Below are 17,776 nucleotides of genomic sequence, written 5' to 3' on the forward strand. Positions count from 1 at the left end.
GCTGATGGAACACATTTGTTTCCTGTTGCTTCACAGGGCAGAGCCCAAGCCAACAGGTTCAAATTACAAGGGTATTTTAATGAAATATTAGGAGAGCTTCCTGATAATACAAGTTCCTTGACAGTGGAATAGGCATCTTCAGCAAGTATTACCCTTCTCTAGGTTTAGACTCCCCTCCCCAACAGTAGGGGCTAGGGATCAGCTAACCAGGATGTTGAAATCTAAGTGCTGGCCTTGGGCAGTGTGGAAAGAAGCCCAGGAACATGAGGAATGAAAAACAAAAGCACCCCCCCCAACAAAATGGACAGTCCAGCAGGAAGGGCTGAGAGCATCCGGAGTGATTCAGAAAAGCAAGGTCCACAGAGGACCACTGGGGACTTTGGCTGGTGAAGGAATAGCGGGACCCAGAGCCAGGAAACCAGGCTGCCTTCTCCTCCATCTCATAGTGGAACTTATGGCTGCAAATTGCCCCAGAGCCAAAAACTGGACAAAAACTTTGGCGTCCCAATAACCGTGGAAATGCCCTGATAAGTGACTGGCTTGCTTGAAAAAGTGTGCTGTGCCCCCTTTCTCTGATGAAAGGAATACAAAAAGATCCATCGATCGAGTAGGAAACACAAACACAATAAGGCTTGGAGAATATGCTTTGTGAAGGAAGGAAGCAAGCAAGCAAGCAAGCAAGCAAAGCAAGTGGGTGCTTTGAACCCCTTCCCCAATGTCATCTCAGGTCAGGAGCCCCCAGACGGACAAGAGAGAAAGGGGGGCGCACGTCTCACCTCACGGTCTGCTGGCCACGGACAGACTGACCACAAGGAAGGGTCAAGTGATTCAGCAGAGGGGACGCCAGAGGCCAAAGGAACGGATAGGGGGGGCTTCTTATAGCCAGGCAGTGGAGGCCTGAAAGGGACAGACACACTAGCACCCCGCCATCACCGTTTGGGGTGGCCACATCGAAGCAGAGGGGGCGGTTAATGGCTTTGGCCCTGAGGGCAGAGGGGAGCTGCCCATTGCTGCTGCGGAGGAGGAAGTGGAGGAAGGCAGGTGTGGCGGAGGAGCTCCAGGATAGGGCAAAGGGCACCGCTTGTGTGTTGGCACCAAGGGAGTGTCCAGCTTTCCAGCCTCCAAGTCTTCACAAAGGGGACGCTGGGAACAAGAGAAAGCAAACACGCTGTTAAAAGTCCATCAAGTCAATGATGAGTCTGAGGCCCTGGGATGAAAAGAAAAGGATGCTCCTCAGAAAGCCAGCTTCATTGTATTAAGGGATGGGGAGGAGAAGGGGGGGCACCCAAATTCAGGACAAAAGGAAGTCACAAGGTGGGTGTCTGGCTGGGAACGGGGACAAAGCAAAGGTGGGACTTCTGGGCTTGCAGCAAGAAGAAGAAGAAGAAGCCATAGTTCTGGTAACACCAGCCCTGCCCCGTTTCTGCTTGACTGAAGCAGGGGTTGCATGTTTTGCAGCCCCCAAAGCCCTCCAGGGACCCCCACCCCACACTCAAAATTCAGCTACAAAACACAGCTACAAAACACAGAAAATACCAAGACTCCTCCACTCTAAAAAACAGGTTGGTTTGGATCTCTTTGGTCTCCACGACTCCCAAAGCTGTCAAAAATTGGCTCCCAGACCCAGAATTGTGACGTCCAGACAGTTATGGCAGAAAGAAATGTGCAGTCCCCATCCTTGCTGCCACTGCCCACCCCTATACAGAAGGCTTTTCCCAGCAAACAGCATGGTGTTGGGGTTGGAGCGCTGGACCACAACTCTGGGAGACCAGGGTTCAATTCCCCACTGGGTGACCTTGGGCAAGTCACATTCTCTCAGCCTCAGAGGAAGGCATGGGCAAATGCTCTCTGAACAAATTACGTGGCGAAAATGCCATAGTAAGGTTGCCTTAGGGTTGCCATCAGTTGCAAACAAACTGAAGGCACATATCATCATCATCATCATTAACAACAACAACAACAACAACAACAGGCTTCTGTCTTCCAGTAAAGCATATAAGACTCCACTTGCAAACTTCACCCAGCCTTTCTGTGGAAAGCCCCAAAGCCTCCTGACCCCCATGGCCACCAAGAAGGGTTCCAAGCTTTCTCAAGCACCTGCCCATACGCTGCTGGGGGACCCTGCTGGGGAAGGGGCTTCCCGCTCTGAGCCTCCCCAGGCCCCCTGGCTGGCCTTCCGAGAGCTCAGTGTGTCAGCACAGAGGTCCAGTCTGAATCTCAAGGACAGGCTGACCAGTGACTGGCCACCCACTCTGTAGAGAATGACCACAGCACAGGTCTTGGGTGCTGGGGGGGGGGGCTAGGGTCAGATAGCTGAGAATACTTCTCCGTCTCCTTGTTTGTTTCCCTACTTAAACTACTTGCCTCTCACCTCTCAACCCACCAGGGTCCCTGAGACAGTTTGCAATTGCCAAAATATTTCAAAGATTAAACATAAAACTTAAAAGCATTTAAAAACAAAGCTAAAGAAGTTCTCTTTACAAACATTTCTCAAACTACAGACAGTTAAAAAACAAAACCCAGCAAGATACAAACACCTGGAGTCTTAACCCCTAACTGGAAGGACCCAAAGTCAAGAAGAAAGCCCATTCCTAACTGACCCCCATTAACTCTCCAGGGAGAGATGCCACTGGAGACCCAGGCCCATGGGCTCATCCGCCTGGCTTCGGTTGGGAGCAAAGGTTTGGGCAAAGGAACAGAGGGAAGGAGGGCCTAAATGCCCTAAACTGGTGCCAGATCCCATTGGAAGATGAGCAGGGTCATCCCAGGGTAGTAGCTGGAGGGGAGACCGCCAAGGAATCCCAGCTGCTGTAAGACTGTAATTCAGAGGAAGGAACTGGCAGAACCAATGCTGAGGAATCCTGGCCTAAGAAATTGCAATAAGTCAACAAGTAATGTGAAGGCACCTATGCGCGCGCGCACACACACACATACACACAGAGAAGGCACCAGATCCTGTCTGGTCTATTAAGCTAAGCAGGGCCAGCCTTGGTTAGTCCTTGAATGGGAGACTTCCAACAAATACCAGGTGCCAGAGGCTCTATTCCAAAGGAAGAAATTGCCTAAGAAAACCCTATGGATGCCATGGGGTCACCAGAGGTCAACAAGCAACTTGAAATTGCGCACACACATAGAATAAGATGCCAAGCCATTTAATGACAGGATGGGAAAAATGCAAACCTGGGATCCATGTGGCCCCCAAAGCTATTTTTTAATGTATATATAATTGCAGTCCTTAACTGCTCTAGACACCCTGGACAGCCTTTCTTCTGGCAAATGACTTTCCCAAAAGAATGTCATATGAAATGAAACTCTGAAATTTCCCAAGAAAACCCCATGATAGGTTTACTCTAGGGTTGCCCTAAGTCAGAAACAACTTGAAGGCACACAACAACAGTGCATGAGAGACCCCTTGGTTTCCAGAGCCAAGGGGAGGAAGAGTCGGCTTCAGCGGTGCAAGCAACAGATTCACCTCCTCCTCCCTTTGAGGCTACATTGCTATGAACCAAATGCTCCCGCGTCCGGCTATTGTGGGCATAGCTGGTACCAGCTCTTCCATCTCACAATGGATTTTTTTAAAAAGCGGGATTTGGCTGCCCCATATCACCCTTCTGACTAGAAGCAAAGATAACTAAACTGAGGCTCCTCAAAAGAACAATACCTTTACTGCAGAAAATGCGTCATGCAAGCTTCCAAAGCTCTGCTGGCTTCTTCATCAGGCAAAGATGTTAAAAATCATGCAGCAGAAGAAAAGTGACAATGGTAGGATCACAGGACTACATTCTGTCTCAGATGTTGGTCGGTTAAGATGGTCTGGAGGGGTCTCAAAGCAGGGACAGGTGGTACCCCTTCTTGGCCATGTGGGGACTAGGAACATAGGCCCATAAAAGACAGTTGAAATGAAGGATTCAACTCCATCAGTAACTTCCCTTGAGATCCAGGCTGCCCATGTCTTGTGCAAAGCTGACTGTCCTTTTCTTGGGCAGAGAACATTGACTTTCTCAAAAAAGTCTCTGTACTGTTAACATCTGGGAAAACGTTTAGCTGCTGGAAGGTCAAACTTGCCAGCGGTAGTCCAAATGAAAGAGTTTTGCCATTATTTGGAGGTAGAAAAGCTCCAAGAGTTAGTCTCAGTCCATTAGCTCTCTCTGGTTAAAGTTTCCCCTGTTGGGGCAAAATCTGATATCTTCAAATCCAGGAAGCATATTCAGGAGTAGCCATGTTGGCCAAGAAGCAAAATGCAACACAATACAGCAGAAAGTGCCAACAAAAACCAGGAACAAGGGGCAATTTACCTTTCTGTTGCTAATGGAACTTTTATTTCAACAGTATTTTATTGCCCTTCTATGGCCAAAGAGAAGAGCTGGACTGAGATCCCTCCAGACCATCTTAGATGACAAGAGAAGTAACATCTGAGACAAAACATAGGCCTCTGACTTTAACATTGTCCCTTTTTTTCTCCTGCATGATTTTTAAGATCTTTGCACAATAAAGATGTAAGTGGAGCTTCAAAAGCATGATGTATTTTCTGCATTTTGATTGGCCCATTAAAGGAACTGCTGTTCTGTGGATTTTGTTGTTTTTTGTTCACTGGCCAACATGGCTTCCCCAGAATTTACAAACTGAGAGTGTCAGACTTTGCACATATCATAAAATGATGCAACTGACTGGAAAAGGCAATAATGTTCAGTAAAGTGGAAGGCAATAGGAAAAGGAGGAGACACCGACAGGGCTGTGGATGACCATGGAGGTCTCTCATTCACAGCGTCTCCGTATGTTGAAGCCAACTTGATTTTACATAAGAACAACAACAACAAATATTGCAGGATGCCTGGGGACCCGAACAGGTGCAAGAGGGAGTCGCTTTCTGTAATCACAATGGTAGAATTTAGATATAATAATAATAATAATAATAATAATAATAATAATAACAACAACAATAAGTTTTATTTATAGACCGCTATTCCAAATAGATCATAGCGATGTACAAGAAAGTCAGTATAAAATACAGTGGATCCTTGTTATACGCTGGGGTTTGGTTCCAAGATCCCCCATGGATAACAAAATCCGTGTATGCTCAAGTCCCATTAAGTATAATGACATAGCAAAATGGTGTCCCTAATAAAAAATGGAACATCAAGGTAAATTTATACTTTTTTGGAACATTTTCAAACCGTGTATGCTTGAATCTGTGCATAAAAAATCCGTGTATAAGAAGGGCCGACTGTACATTATAAAAATACAATAAACAATATACAATACATACTTAAAACTAATAAAACATTACAAAATACAGATTAAAACCACTAAAAACAATACCAGCCAGCTGAAATACTTGAAGTTATTACACATTATAGGGGAAAGATCGCATTAACATGGGACTCGGGGAAGGCTTGACGTAATAAAAAGGTCTTCAATCTCTTTTTTAAGAGATCTAGGGAGGTGGCGGCATGGAGTTCCTCGGGAAGGGTGTTCCAGATCCCAGTTGCCGAGATGGAAAAAGCTCTCTGTGAGGTTGCTATATATCTGGAAGAAGGGATCCTCAACAAATTCTTCCCTGATGACCTGAGTGTGCGAGGCGGATTATATGAGGAGAGGCGGTCCTCCAAGTACCCTGGGCCCAAGCCATTTAGGGCTTTATAGGTTATAACCAACAACTTGTATCGTGCCTGGAAGCGAACAGGCAGCCAATGAAGATCATACAGAACCGGTGTTATATGGTCAGCCCTGGAACATCCAGAGACCAACCTGGCTGCCATATTCTGTACTAACTCAAGCTTCTGGGTTTGGTACAAGGGTTGCCCCATGTAGAGCGCATTACAGAAATCCAACCGAGAGGTTACCAGGGCATGTACCACCGTTTCAAGGTCTCCCCGGCCTAGGTAGGGTCGCAGCTGGCGTATCAGCCGAAGCTGATAACAGGTGCTTCTGACCGTTGCATCCACCTGAGAAGTCAGTTGGAGCGACGAGTCCAAAAACACTCCCAAACTGCGAACTGTAGAATCAGTACGCAGAGAGATCTTGAAGCACTGTTTGACAGTGGAACATACTCCTTCCTTAGAGGTCTTTAAACAGAGGCTGGATGGCCATCTGTCAGGGATACTTTGATTGAGAGTTCCTGCATGGCAGAAAGGGGTTGGTTTGGATGGCCCTTCTTGGGGTCTCTCCCAACTCTATGATTCTATGACCTTTGAGACTAACTGAAAGAAAGAAATTGGCAGCATGAGCTTTCCTAGACCTTCAGATGCATTTGGTGGAGTGGAAGCCAGGCACAGACATATATATGCCACTGGTATGTGAGGATGTCAATTCAAACTACAAATCCTTTGTGTATGGAAACGAAGTCCAATTTTAAGGATGGTCAGTGCACAAAGGCAAAGGAAACTGGTCATCACAAGTGTTAAGGTATGCACTAAAAAACAGGTTTAAAGCCCCACCTTTTGGCTCCCCAACGTCTGCGGCACTTCCCTTACCTCCATCCAGAAGCAACTTGACAGTAGGGAAGTCATCGGCAAGGACAGCATAATGCAAAGCTGTGCAGCCCTTGAAACTGGCTCGGTTGTTCAGGCGGTTGTTGAAGTCATCCTCTCGAGTGACAAGAACTGTGGAAGGAGAAGAGGGCAATGGGGAAAAAGAAAGTCAGCTATCTTGACCATCCAGAAATGGAGCAGAAGGCTCAGCACAGTTCGTACACTGAAGGGCCAGCAAGGGCTACAGTAATAGGAGGGCAGCAAAAGCATCAAAGATCATGGCTTGAAATGCCACTAGGATTGGGAAATGGGGGATCCTTTTTTTACTGTAGTTAAATTTTATTTTTGCAGTACACAAAGTGATATCATTCCAAATAATCATAAAACATAATGTTCAATTTTAGTGTTTTGTTCATTGCCTCTCCGCCTGCCAGGCCACCTGCAGAACAGGTTAAGAACAAGTAAAGACCAAGTTCCTACACAAGGCTTGGCGTGTGTAAAGCACCCTCCTGCAGTCGCACAGTCCTTGTCCCAAACCACCCTCCTGCTGGGAACTGGCACAGAATGACCAATGGTGAGGGACCGCTTTCAGCTCCCTTGCAAAATGGGGAATAACAGCCCCCAGGGGCTCTTCCTGCTGTTCAAGGGAATCAAAGAGGACACCAAAGACACTGAGGAAGAGTGCAGCTGCAGGGCTGGGATCCTGTGGGGTGCTCTCCACTAGAGGAGACCCACCAAACCCACTCCTGAAAGGTGAGTCCGCAGGAAGGTAAATCTGGTTGATTTACAGCTCCACTGCTGTCAGGACTATCAAGTACCATAGCTTCACTCATGGAACTCTTCTTATGCAACTTCACACATTCATTGCAAAATGGCTCAAAAAGTACACTCACCGGTGGAAGGGGATTTACACAGGTATGTGACAAATTCTCACCTAAACCCTTCTTTTCAAAGACACCAAAATAGTTAAAAATAGCAACAATGCATATACAATCTAGCCTTTCCTCAAAAGCAACCTGGGGTTCCATAAGTAAGGATTGTTTGACAGTGGGGCACACTCCCTCAATGGAGTTTGGTGGAGTCTCCCTCCTTGAAAGTCTTTAAACAAGAGGCTGGATGGCCATCTGTCGAGTATACTTTGACTGAAAGTTTCTGCATGGCAGAAGGGGGTAAGACTGGATGGCCCTTGGGGTCTCTTCTATCTCTATGATTCTATGATCAAAGGCCATGAGAAACAACACTGTCCAGGCTGTCTGTTGGAAGCACCAAAAAGGTTCGGAGCCACCCTGACTTCCACAGCCAGTACACCCACCTGCTGCCTCCAAGGATGCCCACAAGAAGGGCAGAAAGGCAAGAGGCTACCCTGGCTTTCAGAGGCAAGCTGGTCACTCAACATGGCAGCTGTGATGCCAACCCCCACAAACCAAACACTCTTCCTCCGTGGACCTGCATAATAACCCATTTCAAGCTATCTAATCCAGCGGCTCTCAAGTGCTGGTCTTCAACATGTTACGTACTTCATCTCCCAGAAGCCCCAGCCAGTATAGCCAATGGCAATTCTGAGAAATGAAGTCCCATGTACCTGGAGGGCCCAAGGCTAAAGAGCACCAATCTAGTTTACTATCTAAAATTTGGTTTTGTAGTACACCGCCTTAAATCCGTTAACAAATGCCCTCCAGGTTCTAATCCAGGCTTTGTCCAAGGTGAATGAGCAAAAAGTTTAGGGGAAATGGACACTCGGCAATTTTATTTAAACAGTGTGTTGCACTAAAATGCAATGAATGTATTTTAAAAAATGTTAAAATACAAAGCTAGCGATCTATAAAAAGTAATTCAAGCCTTCAGCAATGAGCACACGGTCTCAAGCACACGGTCTCAAAATGGCTGCCAAGCAGCTCCTCTCCTTCTCCTCTCTCTGGCCGGACTGTTCTGAAGGCTCTGGAAGTTGGTATATAAAGCTAGTCTGCTAGCTCCGCCCCCTTGTGACTCACAGATGTGACTCACAGAAGCTCCTCCCCTTCAGCAACGAGCACACGGTCTCAAGCACACGGTCTCAAAATGGCTGCCAAGCAGCTCCTCTCCTTCTCCTCTCTCTGGCCGGACTTTGGGTTCGGCCGGTCAACCAATTACAGATCCATTTAACAGTTCCTTTGTCTAGCCCACATTTTACAAGCTTGTTTGCAAGAATGTCATGGGAAACCTTGTCAAAGGCCTTAATGAAATCAAGATATACTATATCCACAGCATTCCCTTCATCTACCAAGCTGGTAATTTTATCAAAGAAAGAGATGGTGAACCTGCTCCAGGTTTCAGATAGCCGTAAAAAGGAGCTCTCCAAAATTCAGCGCCTTGGGCAAGGCCTGGATTAAACTGTAGATTTTGGCACCATGGACAAGGACTGGTTTAAACCCTCAAATTCAGCACGTTGAACAGAGTCTGTATTAATCCCCAGAGTTTAGTGCCTTGGACAAAGCCTGGATTAAACCCTGGATTTTGGCCCCTTGGACAAAGACTGGATTAAACCCTGGAGAGCATTCCCTGCCAAGGGGAGTGGGGAGCAACACACAGGGACCATCCACAAATGACACAGCTGGGCTCCTGCAGAAGATGCACAGACAGTTAACACGCTTTGTGCATTTCCCTTTCCTCCTCTGCTGCTGCTGGAAACGGAGCCTGCCTGGAAACAGCGAATGCATCTCCTTCCTGCGGCTGCCACCAGATTCCAAAAAGGAGAGCAAAGCGGCGAAGTTACAGAGAGGAGCCAAATCTCATATTGTAATTAATAGCTGGTTCCCTCTCTGCGCCAGCTGATTGACCGCCAACGAAGGCGGGCAGAAGCAGCCATCAGGATGACAGGCCCTCCCTCCCTTTCCGGTCTAGGAGGGCATTTTTGGCCGGAGGAGGAGGCTGCCGGTGTCCAGGCGGGCAATGTATATTGATTCCCTGCGTCCCTCCTTTGCCAATCCAGGGAGGGGCCGGATAATCAAGTGGCTGGTGTCAGGGAAGATGAATCTGAGATACTAGGGAGCAGCGCAGTAAAAAGATTAAAGTGTTATTATTGTTGGGGAGCTCTTCCCCCCATGGTCCGCCATGACAGCTCCCCCGTCATCTGTAAAAAATGTCTCCACAAGAGATAATCATCAGAAACTCAATAAAGCGTCAAGGGGAGCCTCCTTCGCCATCCATCACCCAGGAGCCTGGAAATTTTCAGCCTCCGTCTCCCTCCCTGCCATCCATATAAATGTCTCTAATATATTTTGCGCAGGCCTGGCTGCCTGGTGCCGTGCGCGGTCCCCCCCCCCGCCCGCCCGATTCGGATGTTTTTATGAAAAAATATTTATATACAAAATATGCAAATCGTTAAAAAATAACCCTGTAAAACAAAGACAGTTTTTCTCTTTCGTACATGCGATCCTTCTCTTTTCTTTTCTCCTTGCTTCTCAAATGGAGAAACTGGATTTATTATTTTTAATAAAACATGTCAACCCAAAAATGAAATAATAATAATAATAATGCAACTTCCTTCCGTTTCAGCGGTTATTTTTCTTCATTCTAGCTATCCCCTTCCTCATCCCAAAAGTGGTTGAGAGGCCAAAGAAGGCCTCTCCCCAAAAACCCCAAATCCTTTTTAGTTGTTTTGTTGTTGTTCTTGTTGTGTCCCTTCAAGTCGTCTCTGCCTTATGGCTTCCTGAAGGCAAACCTGCCACAGGGTTTTCTTGGCAAGATTTCCGCAGGGGGGCTTGCCACCATTTGCTTTCTTCTGAGGCTGAGAGAGTGTGGCTTGCCCAAAGTCACACAAGGGGTTTCCAGGGCTGAACCCCAGTCTCCCAGACTCCTAGCCCAGCACTCAAATGACTATGCCACACTGGCTCAGTTGGTTTATATCTGACTTACTGTAAATAGAAGTTGAGTAAGATGCATTAGGCAGAGGCGGTCTCTTGGTAAACAAGCCATGCTTTTGCCTGTTTGGATTTAGTCAACTGAGAAGCGTATCTCCCCAGGAGGGTGTGTGTGCACGCGCGCGTACGTGACACGACAACAGGGGCTGTCCCCTCCCCTTTTATATCTCATCACTGCACCGTGGCCTTTAACCTTCACTGGCCTTTCCTAAATAAACAGCAAGCTTTCCAAGAACTGGCATTTGAGGGAGGAGAGAAAAATGCACCTTGCAATAATTCCATCGATCTGCTGCAACACAGAGAACTTACATTCTTTGGAAAGTAATTAAAACACTGGTAAATCCAAAAATGTAGCAGCCAAAGCAGCATCTGCACTGCAGATATAAATCCAGGTTGGCACCACTTTAAGCTGCCATATCTCAATGCTATGGAATTCTGGGATTTATAGTCTATTGTGGCACCATAGCTTTCTGGCACAGAAGGCAAAATGTGTCACAAAACTACAGCTCCCAGAAATCCACAGCACTGAGCCACAGCAGTTAAAGTGGTGTCAAACTGGATTACTTCTGCAGTGCAGTTGCAGCCTGGGGTTCTCTTAGAGCAATCTCTTTCTTTTAAAAGAAGTATTTACCTATAAAGCCCTAAATGGCTTGGGCCCAGGGTACTTGGAGGACCACCTCTCTCCGTACAATCCACCCCGCACACTCAGATCAACCGGGAAGCAACTGTTAAGAGTTCCGGAGGTCAGATTAGCTACTACCACCAGGAGGGCCTTCTCTACCTCGGCCCCCAACCTCTGGAACTCGCTTCCCGACGAGCTCCGCTCGGCCACCGCACTGAACCAATTTAAGAAGGGGTTAAAAACACACCTTTTCGAGCAGGCATACCCCTGACTCCTGACTCCCGATGTGCTCCCCCCCCCTCGTCAGCATTGTTGAGCTGGCATGAGATGTGGTTTTATTGCTGTAATTTGTGTTTATGATGTTTTGTATTCTGATGGTCTTTTATATTGTATATGTATATGTTGTTAACCGCTTTGATTTATAGAAAAGCGGTATATAAATATATTATTATTATTATTATTATTATTATTATTATTATTATTTAAATAACTGTGCCAGTCTCCGTTTGCTAAGAGCTGATCAGGCTTGCTCTATGGCTGCCAAAGGAGGAGAACCATCAGGGAAGTCTTCCCGTGATAAAGGCCAGAGTTCAAGAGGGGTTTTAAAGACAAGGCAGGGGCCATTCCTGGTGTGAAGTGTGGCTTCCGGCAAAAGCAAACACAGGGCTCCAGGGACCAGGGCAAGGAAACTGGCACCAAGAGAGGGATGGCGCTTGGTTACCTTCAAGGGAATGGAGGCCCTTCTCTTTGGCGGTTTCATAGACGCTGGTGAACTCGTCTCCCAGGTTGGGATCAGCTCCGGCCGCAAGGAGGAGCGTCACTGCCCTGTTGAGAAAAGAATAATGAAGAATTAACAGCTGAGTCAGTCACAGGAGGTCCTGAAGGAGAATTTGGAAAGGGCAAGGGGAAGAGCATTACTGCTTTAGCATGACGATTTAATCGATTTTTATGGAAGCGGATGTATAATCGAGATTTGGTATGTGTCAGCCTGGTCAAGTCAGGCACTCAGAACGGATGCAGCTGATGCCTTTGTTTCAACTGTGTAAATGCTGTCCTGGCCACTGCAGGAATCTGGATTCAGGGATGAATCTAGGGCTTCAGGGTGGCATGCAATAAAATAAATGCAAACAGTTCAGCTGTCAACCACAGGAGCAAGGAAAATTAATACATATTAAACCACCAAACAAGTTAAGAAAGAAAACTTAAGTTTGAAATCAGTTGGTCTCAGTGTTACTGCTGCTTTTAACAAATGAGAACATTTGTAATTCTACAATAGTATTTAGTTAAGTATATTTAAAATTACCTTGCAGCAGCCCTGTATCCAGCCTTAATGCTGTCAAGGAATGGTTTCAGATACTGACTGTTTATACGTATTTCTGAACAAGTGTCTTACTCTACTTCACCAACACTTCCTAAAACCAGATCGGCCCAGTGAGAGACTCTGCTGTGGCGTATGCCCCGCCATTGCAACATATGGCTTGTCTCGCTGGCTTGAGGGATTTGCAGCTTTTGAGGATAGTAGGCACCCAAACAGGGGTGCAAAATGGCAGGCCCTCACCTCCAGGAACGCTTGCGTTACCGCCTGTCCCTTTCACAAAGCCAGCCTGACATTTGAGCCATCTCAGATATCGATTGCCCCTTTCCAATCTGCAGGTAACAAAACATGTTCCAACTTTCAAGCCAATTAGCCTTTCCAAAGGTGAACGAGAAGCAAAACAGCCATTAAAAGCTCATTTTTTAATTTATTTGATGCATTTGTATCCTGTGACTTACAAAAGGATCACAACAAAGCAATTAATACAATTTTGGTATACAGCCAGAAAGCTTTACAAACGGAGAGCGTGTCTGTGGATGCTTTAGACAAATGACAAGAAAGCAAGTGTGCTTCCGCCTCCAATTTACCTCCGTAGAAGAAAGGGAAAACAATGTAAAAGGTAAGGAGAGTAACCTGGGCCTTTTGCACCTCAGTTTCTTCACCTGTCAAGTGGGCCCATGCTCTTTCTTGCTGCCTAAGAGAACAAAGAACATCCACCAAAGAAATGCGTGACTACATCTGTTATACTAAACCAACCTGAACTAAAACGACTGTCCAGTGTCAACAAATCCATGATCGGTTTTCGATCATTCGGGTTTAAAAAATATTCATACTGAAACCATAAATCTGGACTTCAGTGCCATCACTATGGGAATGACAGGCAACTCTCCCTCTATAGTTTTTCAGGCTATCTGGCCATGTTCTAGAAGAGTTCTAGACGAGTTCTAGAAGAACATGGCCACATAGCCCGAAAAACCCACAAAAAAATATGGATGCTGGCCATGAAAGCCTTCGACTTCACAACTCTCCCTCTGTTTTTCATTGACCAAAGAGGATGCAGAACGCCTGGACTAGCCTTTAGATGCCATCTTGGCACAAACTGTAGTTAGCAAACTGATGCTTATGCTGCATCCACACTGCAGAATTAAAGTGGTTTACACACTTTAACTGCCATGGCTCAGTGCTTGGAATCCTGGGAACTGTAGTCTGTTGCAGCACCAGAATTATCTGACAGGGAAAGGTAAGTGTCTCCCAAAACTAATTCCCAGAATTCCACAGCACTGGGCCATGGCAGGTAAAGTGGTGTCTACTTGGATTATTTCTGCAATGCTGATGCAGCCATAATGAGACAAGATGGAAGTCAACAAGAATTAGGGGCAGTTGCAGTCCCCCCAAAGTGCAAAAACAGGAGCTTGAAGGTCCTTGTGGACTCACTAGTAAATACACAAACAAACTGATTGTGACCAAGAATTTTCCAAACACAATAGCTACTTGGTTGTTATGTACTTCAAGTGAAGTCTGGCCCTCTCCTAAAGTTTCTGTGGCAAGATTTCTTCAGAGTAAATATAGCAATAGCAGCTTCATTTATATACCGCTTCATACCACCTAAACAGTCTCTAAGCCATTTACAACTGTAAGCTAACTGCTCCCAACAAGCTGGGGACTCATTTTAGCCACCGACGGAGGAAGGAGGCAAGTCGAGCTTGAGCCCTGGCTCAATAAGCCCTTGCCCTACTCTGGGTCTGCAAGAATGGGACTTGCTCACAGCAAAGTGGGGCTGTGCCCCTTGCTCTCTCGGGCCCAGTACAGATGGGCCTTTTAGCACGTAATGAATATGCGCTTGGAGCGTCGCTTACAGACGCCCGGCAACCCCAGCACGTATTCCGTACGTCAAAATGGTGGTGCTCTGTACACATGGGCACCGCCATGTTGACGCGACAGACGCTTAGCCATTGGCGCACTGCAGCGTCACAATGGCGCCACATAAAGAACCCACTTTTTGTGGGTTCTTTTTGCTGCGTGAGGGAGCAGTGAGGTTTGTCCGCTGCGGCTCCCTCATGCAGCAAAACAAGGCGCCGGCATACCGCCCTTTTTGAGCGGCCTGTACCCTGCCTCAGTTTCCTAATCCAGGGCTCAAACCAGTCCTCCCCGCTGGCCCCCGACGCCAAATAGCTTCAGAGGGAAAGCGTTTCTTTGGGCATAAGCCTTTCACCTTTCAAACTGGGCCAGAGCCCTTCATGTCCTCAGGGTGCCAAACTCTTTTCTATAGACTAATTGGGAAAAGGATGTACATTTGAGACTATGGTTAGTGGCCTGGCTTGAGTTTGTTGGTCCAATTATTCAAACGAAGCCTGTGGTCCTACTTGCCTAGTCTGGCAAGTGACTAGGAAAGCCTAAGGCCCCATTTTACAGGTCACAAAATCACATACACGAACCAAACATGGCTACTTGAGAACATCACCAGCGCCCCAAAACCTGTGTGAGCCCCGTCTATGGCCATAGCACAACATGGGGTTAAAGAAAGGAAAGGTGTGCTTCTCTCTTATGTCTTTCTTTAATACTCTCTCAAGGTTCCCCTCTCTGGAATCTGGGCACAGTTGGGGAGTATGTGGGGGCGAGGGGTTTGGCACACGGATAGACACCCCCAACGAAGGCCACGTGGTCATTCCCATCATGGCCCTCGCTAAACGCATTATTAAGCAGGCGGCCAGCCGCCTGTGTGAGCTTCCATAAGCGAGTGTGACTGGGCCGGTGCTCAAGCGCCTCCTTGCGCAGGCAGGGCTTTAATTTGCTGATCAGCTCTTAATTGCATTAGCAGCCAGGCCTCCTCCTCATTGGTGACCATATCAATCTGCATTTACCCCAGAGGGCAGCCTTTAACTAAAGTTCACCAGGCAGCTAAATCAATGGCAGTAAGTGCTTTCTGCTCTCTGTGGCCGGGGGATGCTATTCGAAGGGGAAGGGGTTTGCACGGAGGCACTAGTGACTGGGAGCTAACTGGGCTGGACTGGGAATGCACAGGAAGCAGCTCCCAAGCCTGAAGGGAGAGGCCAGCGGCTGGAGCTGGGAAACCAAGGCAGAGGCCCAGACCGCAGGGAACTCATAGAAACGGAACAAGAACAAGGTCCTGTCCCAGGAGATGTGGAACGAGGCGGCCGCAGGGCCAGTCACTGCATCCAACTCCTTTAATCCGCAGCAGCATCTTTGCTTTCCAAACAGGGCTGGGGTTCAAGGCAGATTCTGCTGTTTTATTTGTCTCTGGTAAAGAGTAAAGTGAAAAGCACTAGGGAAGAAAAGAAAACCCCATTACAGACCGTTTGATCCCATCAAGCAAGTCCCAAGTATGCAAGACCTGAGCGGGGCAGTGGAGGACCCCCAGGGACTCTTGGCCATCTCTCATTCAGAGGGTCTGAATTTGATGGGGAAGAAAAGCAACACCAGCACAACAGCCATTACAGAAGAGTAAGTTTATGCAAGATACAGTGGGTCCTCCATATTTGCTGTGAATGTGGAGAAACGCAAATAAAAAACCCACTTTTTTCCCCACGAAAATACTTTTCTAGGAATCTCTAGGTCCTCCAAATGCAACTTTATGGTCAACATCAGCCGGAAATTGACCACAGAATTGCACTGGAGGACCTACAAATCCTTAGGACTCTGTGATTTTATGGTCAACTTCCAGCAGAGTGACGCTGGAGGACCTACAGATTCCTGGAGAGCCTATATAAATTAATAATAATAATAATAATAATAATAATAATAATAATAATAAATTTTATTTCTACCCCGCCCTTCCATAGATATGATCAGGGCGGCTTACAAAATTTAAAAACAGTACAATAGAGGAAGAAAAATTCAATATAAAAGTTAAAAACATTACTACAAAAACAGGAACAGGAGATCAATAAAAATGTGCGTGTCAAGGGCAGAGAAAAAGAAGAGTTAATTTACAGCAAACCGGGGTCAAAAGGGGAAAAAAGGGCAGGAAAAAACAGTCTAACTAAGGCGGGAAGGCCAACCGAAATAAATACGTCTTCAGATTTTTCTTGAAGATAGCTAGTGAGGCGGCGGAGCGAAGCTCTGCGGGGAGCTTATTCCAAGATGAAGGGGCAGCGATGGCAAAAGCCCTCTGAGAGGTCCGTACAAGGTTAGACCTAGGGACCTTCAACAGGTTTGTCCCGGATGTTCTGAGTGTGCGGGGCGGATTATATGGGGAGAGGCGGTCCTCCAAGTACCCTGGGCCCAAGCCATTTAGGGCTGTTATAGGTCAAAACCAACACCTTGTATTGAGCTCGGAAGCGAATAGGCAGCCAGTGAAGATCTTTTAGAATAGGTGTTATATGGTCTGACCTGGAACTACCAGCGACCAATCTGGCTGCCATGTTCTGCACTAATTGCAGCTTCCGGGTTTGGTACAAGGGTTGCCCCATGTAGAGCACGTTGCAGAAATCCAATCGAGAGGTTACCAAAGCATGTACAACAGATTCAAGGTCCTTACGGTCCAGGTAGGGACGCAGCTGGCGTATCAGCCGAAGCTGATAACAAGCACTCCTGACCGTCGCATCCACCTGAGAAGTCAGCTGGAGCGACGAGTCAAGGAGTACACCCAAGCTGCGCACCGAGTCCTTCAGGGGGAGCGTGACCCCGTTCAGGACCGGGTGACAGATCTCACTACCCGAAGCCGGGGAACCTATCACCAGTACTTCCGTTTTCCCTGGATTCACACTGAGTTTGTTCTCCCTCATCCAGCCCATAAAACCATATATAATCCAATCCGCAAAAGTCAAAGCTGCAAATGTAGAGGACCGACTGTACCTGATAAATCAATGGTGACCTGAACATTTACTTGTGTGGGGCAAAGAAACCACAGGAAAGGGATAAAATTTCAAAGAAAGATTGAAAATTAATACAGATCACATACAGTATCATTTTTGTTGTTAACTGCCCTCGCATCAATCTGGACCCATGGCGACCCTATGGATGAGACATCTCCAAGACACCCGGTCCTCTACTGCTCTGCTCAGGTCCTGCAAACTCATATTCATGGTCTCTTTATTAGAGTCCATCCATCTGGTCTGTGGCCTTCCTTTCTCCCTCCTTCCTTCCACCTTTCCCAGCATTATGGTCTTTCCCAAGGAGTCCTTCCTTCTCATGTTGTGTTCAAAGTACGATAGTCTAAGTCTTGCCATCTTGGCTTCTTCCAGGGAGGTTTCTGGCTTGATCTGCTCTAGGGCCCCTTGGTTTGTCCTTTTGGATGTTGTCCATAGGATCCTCAGCCCTCTTCTCCAGCCCCACATCATCTCAAATGCATTGATTCTCTTCCTAGCCACTTTCCTCACTGTCCAGCTCTCACATCCATCCATGGTAATAAAAGGGAATACGATGGCTTGTACGATTCTAACTTTTGTGCTCAGTTGTATGTCTTTGCATTTTAGGATCTTTTCTAGTTCTTTCATAGCTGCTCTTCCCA

General features: G+C 46.9%; 1 protein-coding gene across 1 annotated transcript in view; it reads right to left on the minus strand.

The window, feature by feature from the left end:
• The window catches only part of LOC149320258 (mitochondrial disaggregase-like), a 111,497-nt gene that overhangs the window by 64,480 nt on the left and 29,241 nt on the right, over positions 1 to 17,776 (minus strand). Inside the window, exons 4-5 of the mRNA XM_089513216.1 lie at positions 11,713 to 11,816; positions 6,474 to 6,602 (exon numbers count right to left, since the gene is read on the minus strand). Coding sequence (XP_089369342.1) covers positions 6,474 to 6,602; positions 11,713 to 11,816 — 233 coding nt within the window. The remainder of the gene's footprint in view (positions 1 to 6,473; positions 6,603 to 11,712; positions 11,817 to 17,776) is intronic.

This window comes from Sceloporus occidentalis, unplaced genomic scaffold (genome assembly GCF_023333645.1).
Source record: "Sceloporus occidentalis isolate IW3139 unplaced genomic scaffold, rSceOcc1.0.p SCAF_2, whole genome shotgun sequence".
Taxonomy (NCBI): Eukaryota; Metazoa; Chordata; class Lepidosauria; order Squamata; family Phrynosomatidae; genus Sceloporus; species Sceloporus occidentalis.